The sequence below is a fragment of the Dromiciops gliroides genome, chromosome 6, assembly GCF_019393635.1.
Source record: "Dromiciops gliroides isolate mDroGli1 chromosome 6, mDroGli1.pri, whole genome shotgun sequence".
Taxonomy (NCBI): Eukaryota; Metazoa; Chordata; class Mammalia; order Microbiotheria; family Microbiotheriidae; genus Dromiciops; species Dromiciops gliroides.
In genome coordinates this window covers 148,792,315-148,807,835 of record NC_057866.1, presented here as the reverse complement: position 1 = coordinate 148,807,835, position 15,521 = coordinate 148,792,315, and the positions used below count along the sequence as shown (strand labels likewise).

At 35.8% G+C, this 15,521-nt stretch overlaps 1 protein-coding gene across 1 annotated transcript; it reads right to left on the bottom strand.

The window, feature by feature from the left end:
- Window positions 1–12,797: 12,797 nt before the first annotated feature.
- LOC122731632 (PRELI domain-containing protein 1, mitochondrial-like) lies at window positions 12,798–13,749 on the bottom strand. The gene is given in 3 exon segments (XM_043971871.1): window positions 12,798–13,149; window positions 13,181–13,440; window positions 13,442–13,749. Coding segments are annotated over 3 exon segments (606 nt in total). The 5' UTR covers window positions 13,666–13,749; the 3' UTR covers window positions 12,798–13,027.
- Window positions 13,750–15,521: the final 1,772 nt, after the last annotated feature.

Sequence of the window (15,521 nt, the reverse complement as noted above, 5' to 3'; positions counted from 1 at the left end):
CTGGACTATTAAAATATTTTGATGCATGTGGAAGCCTTTATATTTTGTCCTTGATGTAGCCATTATTTTGGTTTTTATTCATTTTGATTAGGCTATGTAAATATCTCACTTATCAGTGATGATATTAATGATAATTCATGAGAATATTTTTTTAAAAAAGAGAAAAAAATAAACTTTAACACAGGAGCTTAAATTTAAAAGTTCATTAGTTTCCTTATAAATGGATTCTCTTAGCTTGTTTTTAATGATACAAGTAATTTTTGGTTTTCTCCCAGTTGAAGCTCTCTGAATAATTCTAAATCCAGGCTCTGAAAGGGTGCCCTCAATGTAGAGATGCCCTGAGGCAAAGGGTAGAAACATAAATCCAAAAGCACAATGGCCACTGGAGTAAGTTTTATTACATATCAATACTTTGGTGGAAGTATACTGTAAAGTGACAAGGTTGCTGAAGATCCACAGAAAAGTGAAGAATCAGCTGAATTTTCGTGGTGTGTAAATAATATTCTAGGATTTAGGAAAGTACTTTAATTAATGTAGCTGTCTTAGGACATAAGTTGTCCTTGTGCCTTAAGGCTTTTCTGGCATTTTCTAGCTCCCTTTTCTCAATGCTAAGACTAGCAACTTTTCTCAGCTCCCCATTAACAAGAAAAATATTTTACACTCTCAATACATCCTTTCTTCAATATCCACTTCCCATGTACCCCATCTTGGGTTTTGGTTCATAGTGATAACTTGGACAGTCCTAAAATCTTCCAGTATCCTGTTGTACAAAGCTTTCAAAACTGAAAAATCTGTTGCTATCAATATGATAAAAGTTCTGAAAGGAATGTTCAGTTGACACCCTTGTCCTTGAAAAACACATGAATCTATATCAAATCCATTACTAGTAATTTTATCATCTCTACTATCATAAAATAAAGCTAAATCAAATTTAATGGAAAAGCTATTGTTAGCTCTTATTAGCCATATTGGAGGGGAAAACATGTACCACGTCACTAATAATTAGAGAAATGAACAATAAAGTAACTGAGTTTCCACCTCAAACCCAGTAGATTCCCAAAGTTGACCAAAAAGGATGATTAAAAATATTGAAAGGCTATGAAGGGGGGGAAAGGACTTTAATGCTCTTTTGGTGGTACTATGAATCAGTCTGGCTTTGTAGAAGACAGTATGGAATTATGAATAATAAGTCACTAAGCTATCCATACCTTTTTACCCAGTGATAATCCAATCCTCCAAATACTCCACAGACATCAAAGAAAGAGGAAAATGACCTATATATGCATAATATTTATAGCAATTTCTCTTGTAGTAGCAAAGGGATGGAAATTAAGGAGCTACCTATAAATCAGGGAATGGTTTTTCAAGTTATAATATATTACTCTAATGGCATAATATTTTGACATAAGAAAAGATGAAGAGAACAGTTTCTGTGAAATTAGTAAAGTCTTATATGTATTATTGCAGAGTGAAGAGGGCAGAACAATTTATATACCTATAGCAACCCTGTAAAAACAAACAACTGTGCAAGAGTTAAGAGGTCTGATCTACACAATGACTAACTGTTATTCCAGAGAGCCAATGATGAAACATGGTACCCACCTCTTGACACAAAGGTTATGAACTCAAGATGCATGATGAGACATGTACAGAGAAATACATATGTGCATACATCTATATGTGTGTATAGAGAGACAGACAGATGCAAAGAGGTAGAGAAGCAAAGAGACAGACACACACAGAAAGTTCATTTTATGTACATTAGAGATAGAGAAACATTGTCTGATCCTGCTTTGTTGAAAATTGCACTTGTCAAGCTTTCCTTTGGTATTGAGTCCTATGCCTTCTGAAGTCTAATAAACTACCTCTCTTTTTCTATCTCTCTGTTTCCCATTTATCCATTCTGATTCTCTTCCATCTTATGGAGATCATGAATCCATCTTTCTTCAATTTTTTTCTCTTTGTATGTTCACAAAACCAGTGAAGTGTTTCCTTTCTCTTTTCTCATGCTTCACATGAAAAACTCCTTTATTCTTTGCTAAGTATAAGCCTTTAATAATTTTAATACGTTTCTCCAATCAATCTATCCTTGCCTGCTAGCTATTTTCTCTTTGCTCCCAGACCATCACTGGTCTGGCAGTCTTGGTCATTATACTCTGAACTTAGGGGACTAGAAGCTTTACTACATTGAAAGTAAAAGAAAGGAGGTAGATACACAGACCCATTATTGAAGGTAAAGAAAATAGCTTTTTTCCTAGTCACCCTAGACAATTTTTAAGGATTTTTGAATTTTAATTTGATAGTTTATGACCCATTGGAAAAAAACCAACATGTATTTATGTGCATCTATGTGTATATATTTAGATATGACAAATGAAGGATTTTATTTTGCTTAAGTACTTATAATTAATACATTATTGTTTGTTCTTTTGGTTTTCTTTTAATGATGAAGTGAGAGAGCACTTAGAGAGAGAAATATTTGTGTATATATGTGTATGTGTGTTTATACACGTATATGTATATATCTATGTATGTGTGTATGTATATATACATATATATGTATATGCAATATGAAAACATTTAAGCATTCATAGGACTGGTGAAGATATTAATTAATATGGAAGATGTCTACCAGAGGTAAGAAATGCTTTATCTTGATGTATACTTCAGATTTTAAGTAATTACTGTTCCTAACCGTGTCTGAAAATCAGTTCTTTCTATGTTGCTGCACTGTGTGCTGTCAGCACTATATAAATTCTAATGCCCTGGTGCAAAACCCAGTTGATCCACCTTAATTTCAGCTCTAATTTATATCATATTTGAATGTTAATGAATTGAATTTACAATATACTATATGCAGTATATTTGAATATAGCAGTTCAATGTTCTCCTCAACAAAAAGATAATCATAATACAAATCTACATGTCAGTGAGAGATAAGTGAATGTCTGCCAATGCTATATAAATTCTAAATGAACTTCTAACAATAAACGTTTTTTTACTTACCATGTGCATACATGTGTGTGTGCTATCATTGTAAAAGCATGATGGTCCATGGGGCCTTGCATGATGGGAACACTTGAATCCCACAGTAGCAGTCACTGCTCCTGTTTTGTATTTTTTTCTCTCTGAAGGGAGTGTGTATGTGTGATATCTGAGAAGCTTCCTAGCCAGTAAATCAATTCTAAGGGGTTGGCATTGCAATGACATGGAAAGCAACAACAAATTCAGAGTAGTTTTGTCATGAGTCAATGGATTCCTGGAATTGTAAAGGGTGCCAAAATGCAGCTGGGCAGTGAGAGGATGGGGAAATGAAAGACATGGAGATAGTCATACCTGGGATCAAATTATAAGGAAATCAGTATATAGCGGACATGAAAATTGGAAAAAAAAAGTCACAGAAATAAAAATCATTAGTCCTCCAGAGATATGTCCAAAATTGTTTTCTAATATTTAATTGGTTTAAAATACATATTTTCCCATGTTCTACAATACTTCACAAAACAGAATTAGGATGCATTTCTGAAACCTAATTAGGGAAACATTATGAATATATCAACTGTGTGAAATTTGTTTTGAAAGACAAAATCATATGTTTAATATCACTTAGAATACCATATAATAAATTTGCCTTTACAATAAATGTAGCATTAAGGTAACATCTGATAATTTAGGATTTTGTAAGAATATAGCACTCTTGGGGCCGCTAGGTGGCACAGTGGATAAAGTGCCTGCTTTGGATTCAGGAGGACCTGAATTCAAATCTAGCCTCAGACACTTGACACTTAGTACTAGCTGTGTGATCCTGGGCAAGTCACTTAACCCTCATTGCCCCCACCAAAAAAAAAAAAAAAAAGAATACAGCACTCTTTGGCATAGGATTTCACCACCTTTTTTTTACATCATAGACCCCATTGACAGTCTGGTGAAGCTTATGAACCCCTTATTAGAATAATATTTAAATGCATTAAATAAATATGTAGAACTACAAAGGAAATCTATTACACTGAATTACAGTTATTGCATATTTTTAAATGCACACAAACCTCAGGTTACCAACCCCTACGTTAGATTGAAATCTGTTAATGGATTTTAAAAAAATGTTTGTGTGTTTGTGTGTGTATGTGTGTGTGTGTGTGTGTGTGTGTGTGTGTGTACTGGGGCAGGGGGGAGGATGAGAAAGTATCATATAATGAATACATATGTTGCTAGACTTAGAGACAGTAAGATAGGAACTCAAATCACTATCATGCCATTAGTTCCATAACAACTAGTATCTCCCATAATTTCTCTGAAATTCAATTAAGACTTGTTAGTCTTGTTTGGTGAAGAAAGTTCTAATACAAGTGAAATCACAGCTTCTTGGTAAAAATATTTTGATAATAGATGGATGAGAATTTTCTTTCGTAGTTTTCCAGAAAATTGTGTTGGATATCTGAAGGGAATTCAAATTCTGCCTTAAATGCTAAGATTATGACCTTGTTTAGGTCACTTAACCTTTCCTAGTTTTCATTATCTTCTCTGTAAAATGAGGATAATGACACCTATTTAATAGGGATGTTGTGAATGTCAAATGAGATAATATATGAACTATTTTGGAGAACTTAAAGTGCTATTGCTATATAAATCCTATCACCATCATCATCATTTTGTTTCAAAAGTACATTTGAAAAGTGAATAATTCCCAGTATATATATATATATATATATATTTTAATGTAGTGAATATTTTTGTTCCTTCCTTAGAATCATGATCTCATTAGTACAGGCATTCTCTTCACCCATGCAGATTGTGACATTTTCTTGACTGCTCATCCTCCGTGATCTTTGTCCATGTATACCTGTAAGTTCTATATTGAAGATGTGCTAATGATGGCTTTGCTTCAGTTCCTTTCATGCTCTTTGGACTGCCCAGTGTACCATTTTAGTGCTGCCCACTTGTCTTGAATTCTTGTTGTATGACTGGCACAACTCCTTCTGAAATGAAGACTCAACCTTGATGATGTCTTTTGTGACAGTTCTCACACAGTGATATGCTACAGATAACTAAACCTATGCGTGTTCCTATTTTATTGGAGTTGGAACAATTTTAAATTCTGATTCTCATTAGGAAATGGTGCTCCATGATCTAAAGTTGTATAACATTTGGGGAATATAATAACATGAATGGGATGATGATGATGATGAGTACCAAACTTCTTGAGGTTATAGAAATCATCCCAAACTCTATTCTCCCTCCTTACCCTTATGATTTTCCATCTGTCATGTCTATGTGAGATAGGTAGACTCCTAGACTAACTCAATGTGGTGTCCATTCAGCTGTGTGTCACAAAATGGGTCATGGGAATTCTTCTACCATACATTGGGGATAGTTAGAATTTGGAGAAGTAGTGAGGCATTATAGCTTTGGAGGCCCCGGTGTCATCAGTAAACAAGATCACGAAGAGATCCTTACAATACATAGGGAATCTGTATTCCACTTCAGCTGTACCACCTCCATAACACTCGTGGAGGCCATTGCTATGTCTCTGGTATATTAATCTTGTTGGTGATTTTTGGACAGCTCTAACTAGAAGTCCTGGAAAACATCTTAAATGCAACACATCAAAAGTTAAACTTACTATCTTCCTCCCCTAAACTCTCCTAAGTTCATAATTTAATCATTTTACTATACTCTTCACTCTCCCATAAATTCATGTCCAATTACTTGCCAAATTTTGGCATTTCTACTTTCATACCTTGTCTGTCATTCACCCCTTCTTTGTGTACTCTCTGTATACTCCAGTCCAACCAACTGCAAATGTAATTTTCACTGAAGACAGACCTGATCATTTGACACTCAATATATATTCAAACCCAGTGCCTAACAGCAGTAAGATAAAATATAAACTTCTATTTAAATTTCAGATCCCTATATGATCTGACCCCAAGGTATCTTTCCAGCTTGATAGGATATTTCTGTTCTCTCTTCCATTTTGCAATCCACAAAAGCTGGCTTTTTCACTCTTCCTTGCATGTGACATAGCCTTCATCTTTGTGCCCTTGCATTAGCTATCCTATGTATCACAAACAACCTTACTCCTTACTTCTGACCAGCAATTCCACTAATATCAAAAAAGTGATACGGATGTATATATACAAAATTTTTTCCATGAACAAAACTAATGCAGAAAAATGAATAGGAAAATGGGAAAAATATCAACTATCTCTGATAAATTCATTTCTCAAATATATAGGGAATTGAGACAAATGTATAAAAATAAGAGCCATTTGAACAATATGTGGTATATGATTGTTATGAAATACTATTATGCTATAAGGAATGAAGATTAATATGGTTTCAGAAAAAAAAAACCTGGGAGGACTTACATGAACATAAGCAAAGTGAAATAAGTAGAACCAAGAGAATATTATACACAGTAACAACAATATTGTAAGGATGATTAATTGTGAAAGCCTTTACTTCTTTGATCAACACAATGATGCAAGACAATTCCAAATGACTTGTGATGAAAAATGCCATCCACTTCAAGAGAAAACTGATGAAGCATGACTGCAAATTAAAGCATGATTTTTCTCAACTTTATATTTCTTCCTTTTTTTGCAAGATGACTAATATGGCAACATTTTGCATGATGTTACATATGTAATGACTACCACATTGCCTGTCTTTTCAGTATGTGAAGGTGGAAGCAGAGGAAAGTAGAGAATATGGAACTCAAAATTTAAAAAGAAACTGTTATAAATAAATAATACATTTATTTTAAAAAAGACTCATATTCTATTGGTAGTGGGACACTGTACCTATATATGCATATACATATATGTTTAAAGGTTCATTTTAATACTGTGGTAAAAAGTTTTTAACAGTTGGTTAGTGAATACGGAAAGATGCCATTTTTTAAAGGACCACCCTTTCGGGGAGGAGACTGACGGCCGTGCATGGGCTACACACGCCAGTCCAGCTGCTAAGCACTCCACTTCCGGGGTGCGAGCTTAAAAGGCAAGGAGAGAATGGAAGTAAGAGCACTTTTTGGCTCTCCTTGTTCGCTGGCTGTGCGGCACAGACAGACGCTGACTGGAGTTCGACTCAGCCCTGCTCGCCATAGCAGCACATGCTTGACGCGGCTCTCCCCGCCAAAGGTGGCCTTGGGCTTTTGGTGAGTTTTATACGGAATATAGACTAAGCTTAGACTTAAGACTATTTGTTTTGTATTTCTACTTTCCTATGCCTCTAATCAACATCACCTTGTAATTTCCAAACAATAAAAGCTCTAACTAGAGATCAGAAGCTTCTTCCATTTACTAGTCTGGGAGATAAATAAGGGAAACAGTTAAAAGGGGAGGTTAATGCTCTAGTATCCAATTTTAAATCTCACAATACATATATCCTACAAATAAAAACAAGGCAATCAAATACAAAGCAATTACAGAGGGAGGAAGGACATCATCATTTGGGGCTTTTATGAAAGGCTTAATTTATAAAATGGTTCATGAAGGGATTCTTGAAGGAAGTATGATATTTTATGAGTCTGAGGGGAGAAAAAACCCAACAACAACAACAATAACAATACCTTCCAGGAATGGGGAACAATGAATTCAGTCATGAAAAAGGAAGTGTTTGTAAGGAACAAAAGAACGGATTAATTAGTCTAGACTTTTAGAGTGAAGAAATATAATTACACTGTATTTTTCCTTCATTTTCCCTCTTATTTACATTATTGTCATCACTGTCTAATATTTATTGGGTCTGCTTACATCCTCCTTCAATTCAAAAATTATCTCCACGTTTCTTTGAATTTCTTATATTTATCATTTTTGAATATCTAAAATCTGAAAAGTGCCAGCTATGAGTTTTATTGCTTAATCTACAGAAAATTCCTTACCTTTAACCATATATCTTATGAAAGATGTATATAAGATAAAATGAATACAATTTGGATCCAAAATCATTAAGACATAGAACTTGATAGTTTTATCATTTTTGTCATTATGTCTTCCTCTAGAGATAAGATATGTCTGTTACATGTTGAAGGGGGGCTTTCCTGACAAAAGCTTCAATCATGCAGAAAGCTGTTTCCAAATTTCCATAAAACAAAACAGATACCATTTATAAGATAAATTGCTACCAGACACAAATCTTAGCTGAACTCCCCAAGTGCTTGATTCTGTTATCACTGATTTGTCCTTCAGTCTTCAGCAGAATGAAAATGAATTACTTACAACTAATTGTTCCAAGAAAACAGACCTAATTTACTCCTACTGCCAAAGAAAAGAAAGAAACAGGGGAAAATGAGAGCTTGTAAGCCAGTAGATATGAGTGTGAATCATACATGATAAGAAATTATTTTTAATGGTACCATTACAAGCAGTTTGGCATTATATTCTTAAAAAATTATTTTGATAATTCATTTAAGTTAAATAATTAATTACTCACTGTGTAGAAGGTTTCATAATTGGTCTTGGGAGATACAATTATAAACTTGAAATCATCTTCTAGTAACTTATATTCTATTGCAGAAAGTCAATATGTATCTAGATATGAAATATCATATGTATACATACATAATTTCTATCATCTATTTATCTGTCTGTATGTCATCTATCTTTCTACAGTACACTGAAAAAGAATTTAAATAGGAAAGATTAATAATGAAGGAGGGGGTGGAAGGTAGGTGGTGCAGTGGATAGAGAGCACTGGCCCTGGATTCAGGAGGACCTGAGTTCTACTCTGACCTCAGACACTTGACACTGACTAGCTGTGTGACCTTGGGCAAGTCATTTAACCCTCATTGCCCCACACAAAAAAATTATGAAGGAACTAAAAAGGTTAAACAGACCAAGCACTTATTAAGCACCTCCTACATGCCAGGTTCTATGCTAAGTGCTTTATAACTATGATCTCGTTTGAGAGAAAAAAGACTGGGAAAAGCTTAGTTTAACACTTAAATTGAGATTGAACAAAACTAGGAATTCTCTGAGGTGCAGGTGAGGAGGACGTATATTTTCTGTATGAGTGGTCACTTGTACAAAAGAAATGAAAAGTCCTAGGAATTCTCCTAAAACAAGAAAAATGGAAAAAAAAAAGATCTTCACTTGAGTTACATCACATTAACAAGTACAATATCAATATTATCTTCTATTGGAATTGTCTAAATATAATGATGATTAATTCAGGGTACAGTAAATCACTATACAGATGAAAAAGTGGGAAAAAACCAGATGACTTCCACTGAGGAAATATATGTGAATTTTTCTACTGAGAATTTATGTCAACTCTAAGGTCTCTTTATCATTTCTGTTAAGCAAGAAATGGTGTTCTCTTATCTCAAAAGGATAGTTCTGAGAATCTCCAAAGTGTTATAGATACAGTCTAGGCTACTTGAAATGGGATGGTTCTTAATTGGCCACCTGGAAGCTACTCACTCCAGCAGCACACCTGCTCAGAAGTGTGAGTCACACAGAGCACATTAAACTTATGTTTCAAAATCTGCATAGAAAAGGTGATGATTTGCATCTATAAAGTCCTATGTGTCTTTGGTACTGATTGCATCTGAAATCATTTTAAACCTATACAAGCTAATGTACTCCTGGTGCTCTAAGTGTGAATGGAAGTTCTAAAATTTGGACCTTAAATGGCCCAAAATAGGACATTCTCTGGGAAGAAAGCTTGTGAATACTCAGTAGCTTATGTTTTCTTTCTCTGTCCATATGATAATTCATGCTTCTCCCATGCTTCTATATAGTTTTTCCACCTTGTACATGACAGCCCTTGGAGCTGTCAGTTTTATACAGCCAAAGAAGGGAGGGAAAGGAGAAAGAAAAAGAATGACATAATTTTAGAGTGATAGCTTGTCATTAACTAATTTGACTCTCTGCTAATATATTGATAGCCTGCATCATAGTATACTATCTGTCCTCTCTCTTGCTTTCTCTTCAGGTAGCATAGATTAAAGAACAGAGAAGTAATTTTCCCTCCTTCTTCCTTTTTACTTCACTATAGGACTCTTTTAGTATTATAGGGACTTTCTACTCCAGATTGATGATATCTTCTTTAATAAATTCAATTCAAAATTGTACAGTCATTGAAACACACACATATATAACAGACATATAATATCCTTAACTCATGTAAATCTCAGATAACTTCTAAATAAATGTTAATAAAGTAGTACATAAAAATAGTGAACTTTATTGTCTCATTAAAACAGAAGCCTGATTGGGCTCCATCCCCCAAATCCATCATTATTCAACTCATTCCAAATAATACTTCAATGATAATTTTCCTTTAAGAGAGACCTGACTCTCTGTCTCCCTTACTCAGTCAACTAGAGTAGCTTCTTTTTGCCTCTGCCTGTTGGATAAAAGACAAATTCCTCTGGTTAACCTTTAAATTTCTATTTGAACTGGTTCTAATCTATCGTTACAGCTTCACTGGACATGACTGCCCTTCTCACACATTGTGGTAAAGCCAAATTAGCTTTCAATTTGTTTCTCACATTAGACATTTGTCATTGGGAGTCTTCTACAAGATCAGCATGGCTCATGTACTGTCTCAGTTTGATGGAAGCTAGGGAGAAGACATCTCTCCACATTGGGTATGCTATGGGAGACTTTTGAAAGATAATCATGATATTTAAGTGAAGTGATTTGGAGGAAATGATTATGGAACACATGTAGATAATCTGTAACTGGTTCTGGCCTTTTAATCTCATATTGAAGCATAGTCTTTGGTGATAGAGACATTCAAAATGCCTTATAAACTTTAAAGTCTTTTGGTCTTATTTGTTTCTGGGGGATTTGAGAGACTACTTAAAAGTCCAATGGAAGAAGTGATATTTCTGTCCTTAGGAGAATGAATCATAGGAACCCAAGGGTCAAGGTCCAGGGAAGGTTTTATAGCCACTGCAACAGCCTTGACCTAAGAAGCAAAGGGGCAATCATCTGAGGCAATTTAGCAATATAGGCCCACAGAAACTAACACCAAAGTTATTTTTAGATTTCCCCCCACTTCCCAGAGTGGGTTGGTATATGTGTATTGTGTAGGGTTATTATGTCCTGAGGTGTTGGGGAAAATATTTCTTTGGTTGTTCTTGATATGTTTTTGAAATAAATATCTTTTTTGTGTATCCTAATCATATATTAAATAATTAAATAGAACTAAAATGCTAGTCACTGTGACCACTGTGAAGCAAAAAACAAACAGAATAACAAACAAAAAACCAACAACAACAAACTCTATTGCCTCATTACCACAGAGTAGTCTAGAATAAGACTTCTTAAAGTTATTTCTCTTGTGACCTCTTTTTGCTTAAGAAAGTTTGATGTGACTCTTAAGTTTTTAAGTATATAAAATAAGTATACACAACCTTTTGCTGTTGTCAAATTTTTTCATGACCCCACATTCACTTATGTGACCCCATATAGAGTTGCAACCCACAGTTTAAGTAACTTTGGTCTAGAGCCCTTGTGGGAACACATAACAGGTTTGGCCCAGAGAGAATAAAACAAAAGCATACATATTATACATTCCATTTCCTTTATCAGTTTGGGTATTTTTATCATAAAAGTATTTTATTTTCTAGTTACATGTAGAGATAGTTTTCAACATTTGTTTTTATAAGATTTCTAGTTTCAATTTTTTTTCCCTCCCTCCCTGCCGTCCCCCATCCCCAAGACAGCAAGCAATCTGATATAGGTTAGATATGTACAATCACATTAAACATATTTTTGCATTAGTCATGCTGTGAAAGACGAATTAGAGCAAAAGGGGAAAACCTCAAAAAAGGAAAACAAAAAAACTGTAGAAATAGTATGCTTCAATCTGCATCTAGATTCTAAAGTTCTTTTATTTTTGGATTTGGAGAGCATTTTTCATCATGAGTCCTTTGCAACTATCTTGGAGTATTGTATTGCTGAGAAGAGTCAAGTCTATCACAGTTAATCAACACACAATGCTGTTGATACTATTGTATAATATTCTTCTGGTTCTGATCATCTCACTCAGCATCAGATCATGTAAGGCCTTCCAAGTTTCTCTGAAATCTACCTGCTCATCGTTTCTTACAGAACAATAATATTCCATTACATTCATATATCACAACTTGTTCAGTCATTCCCCAATTGATAGGCATCCCCTCAATTTCCAATTCCTTGCCACCACAAAAAGAGCAGCTATAAATATTTTTGTACATGTGAGTCTTTTTCCCTTTTTTATGATCTCTTTGGGGAAAAGATCTAATAGTGGTATTTCTGGGTCAAAGTGTATGCACAGCTTTATAGCCCTTTGGACATAGTTCTAAATTGCTCTCCAGAATGGTTGGATCAATTCACAGTTGCACTAACAATGCATTTTTCCACAGCTTCTCCAACATTTACTATTTTCCTTTTTTGTCATATTAGTCAATCTGATAGGTGTCAGGTGGTACCTCATAGTTGTTTTTAATTTGCATTTCTCTAATCAATAGTGATTTAGAGCATTTTTTTATATGGCAATAGATAGCTTTTATTTCTTCATCAGAAAACTGCCTGTTCATATCCTTTGACCATTTCTCAATTGGGGAATGACTTGAATTCATATAAATTTGATTTAATTCCTGATATATTTTAGAAATGAGGCCTTTATCAGAAATACTGGCTCCAAAAAATGTTCCCATCTTTATATAGCAGTGTATTTTTACTGTGCTGTTCTCCAATGCTGGAATACAATGTCCTCGTTGCTTCAACTTCTTAGAGTCCTTATCTTCCTTTAACATACAGTCTAAGCACCATCTTCTTCAGAGTGCCTTTTCTGATTCCTTTTTTTTTTTTTTTGACAGGACTGAAAATTGATTTTTAATGATAAATTACAACTTGGACACAGGGTGGGTAATGAGACAAAAGCTGGATTGTCTGCGGGTTTGTGTTGTGCTGATGGTCTGTTCAGGGGCTGGGCTCCGGGCCCAATGCTAGGAAGCTCTCAGCCTTGGGGCGCTCTGGGAGGGCAGCAGAGCCTTTTTTATTGCAGGGGAAGCAGGAGGGTGACGCTTTTAAACATAGTGCTGTTGTTGCTGCTGCTGCTGCTTCTTGGTGGCTGCCTTGCTGGCCAGGTCCTTGGCCTTCTCAGTTGCTGCCAGAGCAGTTTCCTTTGCCTTCTCAGTTGCTTCCTTAGCTGTTTCAACCAGTCTTAGAAGGAGCTTCACCTTGCAGTTTGGCCAAGATGTATTCAAAGCCTTTGATGGTCTTGGTAACATTACTTTTGAATCTGGCTAGGCCAAACTCCTGAACAGCTCTGGAGACCCCAAACAAACTGGAGGAGACCCAGGCCTCCCGTCGGATTTCAGTCCAGCCACTGTTTTCAGGGTTCACACAGTAAACACACCTTTCCTCCACCACCATCAGCCGGGCATGGTTGATGTTCCAAGTGAAAGTGGTCATGGTCTGGTTTTGTGGGTCCACGATAGTCTTCGAGGATATACACTGAGTGGGCTACATTAGCAGGAAAGAAGCGCTCCGCCCAGCGGGGCATCCTGTTGGTCTTTGTGAGCAGCCGCCTGGACAGCAGCTTCTGGTCGGCAGTCACCTCCCGGTGCACGATGTAGGGGTTAGGATAACGTTGCCAGAAGGCAGCAAACACTTGGTCCCAGGAGCTCCGGAGCACGCTCTGCCCCAGGAAATACTTCACCATCGTCCCGGCGGGGGCTGGGGTCGGGGCAGCGTTAGGGGGCGTACAGCATCGGGGGGCAGGGGTAGGGAGAGAAGGGTCGCCGGGTTCGCGTTTTCCGTCACCGTCCCAAAGCAGCCGTCGCCGCCACTTCCACCACCACGGCCACCACCACCGCCGCCGCCATGAGGGGGTGTCCGGCCGCTCAGCCCTGATTCCTTTAACCAAGGCTTATCCTCCTCAAATGGGGCAGTAAATACTGTCATGGGTAGAGAACTGGCCTTGAAGTTGGGAAGACCTGAATTCAAATCTTACCTCAGAAATTTACTAGCTGTGTGACCCTGGGGAAGTAACTTAACCCTTATTGTCTTAAGACATCTGGGGCCATTTCTATTTTACCTGTTGTATATCTTGCCACTGAACCTAGATATATGGCTTTAGAGGAGAGAGTGAGGTTGGTAACCTTTCATAATCCTCCCTCACTTAAATCAAATCCACTGCCAGTCATGACATCATCCCAATGCCATGGTCCTTTTCAAGAATGAAGGAAAAACAACAACATCCTTCTCAAATGTTTTATATTCAAATTTTGTTATTCAGTTGTTTCAGTCCTACCTGATTTTTGGTGACCTCATATGGAGTTTTCTCCATAAGATATTGAAATGGTTTGCCATTTCCTTTTCCAGATAATTTTACAGATGAGAAACTGAGGAAAACAGGATTAAGTGATTTGCCCAGGGTCACCCAGCAGTTAAGTGTCTGAGGCCAAATTTTAACTCAGTAAAATGAGTCTTTCTGACTCAAGGCACATCACTTTATCCAATGTACCAGCACCTGCTTCTTGTAGTAAAATACTTTATATCTATTAGTATTCATTTTTTCTTTTTAATATTTATTCATTAAGTATGCATATAAACTAGTCTTTCCCATTAAAATGTAAGCCTCCTACAAGTAAACATTGTTTCAACTTTTTACTTTTATCCCTATTGATAAGCACATAGTAGATTCTTTTTTTTTTAATTTTTTTTTTTTTTAGTGAGGCAATTGGGGTTAAGTGACTTGTCCATGGTCACACAGCTAGTAAGTGTTAAGTGTCTGAGGCCAGATTTGAACTCAGGTCCGCCTGACTCCAGGGCTGGTGCTCTATCCACTGCGCCAAATAGCTGCCCCACACATAGTAGATTCTTAATAGATGATTGTTGATTGATCTTCTATAATCCTGAATAACTTTATGAAACAAAAAATGCAGATTAGCCCATTTGCCTAATTTAAATTAGGCTCTCCAAAGATTCAGCTGTTGAAAGTTTCTAATACTTTATCCATTAGTGTTTTGTTTTCTTCTTAGTTTAGTCATGATATTTTTGAATGTGCAAGGAAAACAAACATACAAATATGGAAACAAGTATGACTACAATGCCAAAAATAAGAGAAACATTGTACTTGATATTCTATTTCTAAGAAAGGAAAAAAAGGAAATATGTTAAAGTCTTCATCCATGCTTTCCTATAATTTGTATTTTTCCATGTAACAGCTTGTAAAAACAAATACAAATAAACAACAACAATAAGAAAAAAAATCACATTAGAACTTTTTTTAAGGCTCCCTCCAAAAACACTTGATCAGGTTATGATTGATGTCCACCCAATGAATACTTGAATATATTGGCAGCTTTTAAAAATTTTATTCTAACTTCCCTTGCCAATGGACTGAATTGGCAGCTTTATGTGAACACCAAAAGATAACTAAATAACTGTACTCTGGCTGATTTACTGAATTGAATGAAAATTTTAAGGGATCATATGCAAAGTTCACTTAAATTCCTTTCACTCATTTGAAAATTTCTCCCCCTGTGGCAGAATGTATTTTCATTATTATTGTTG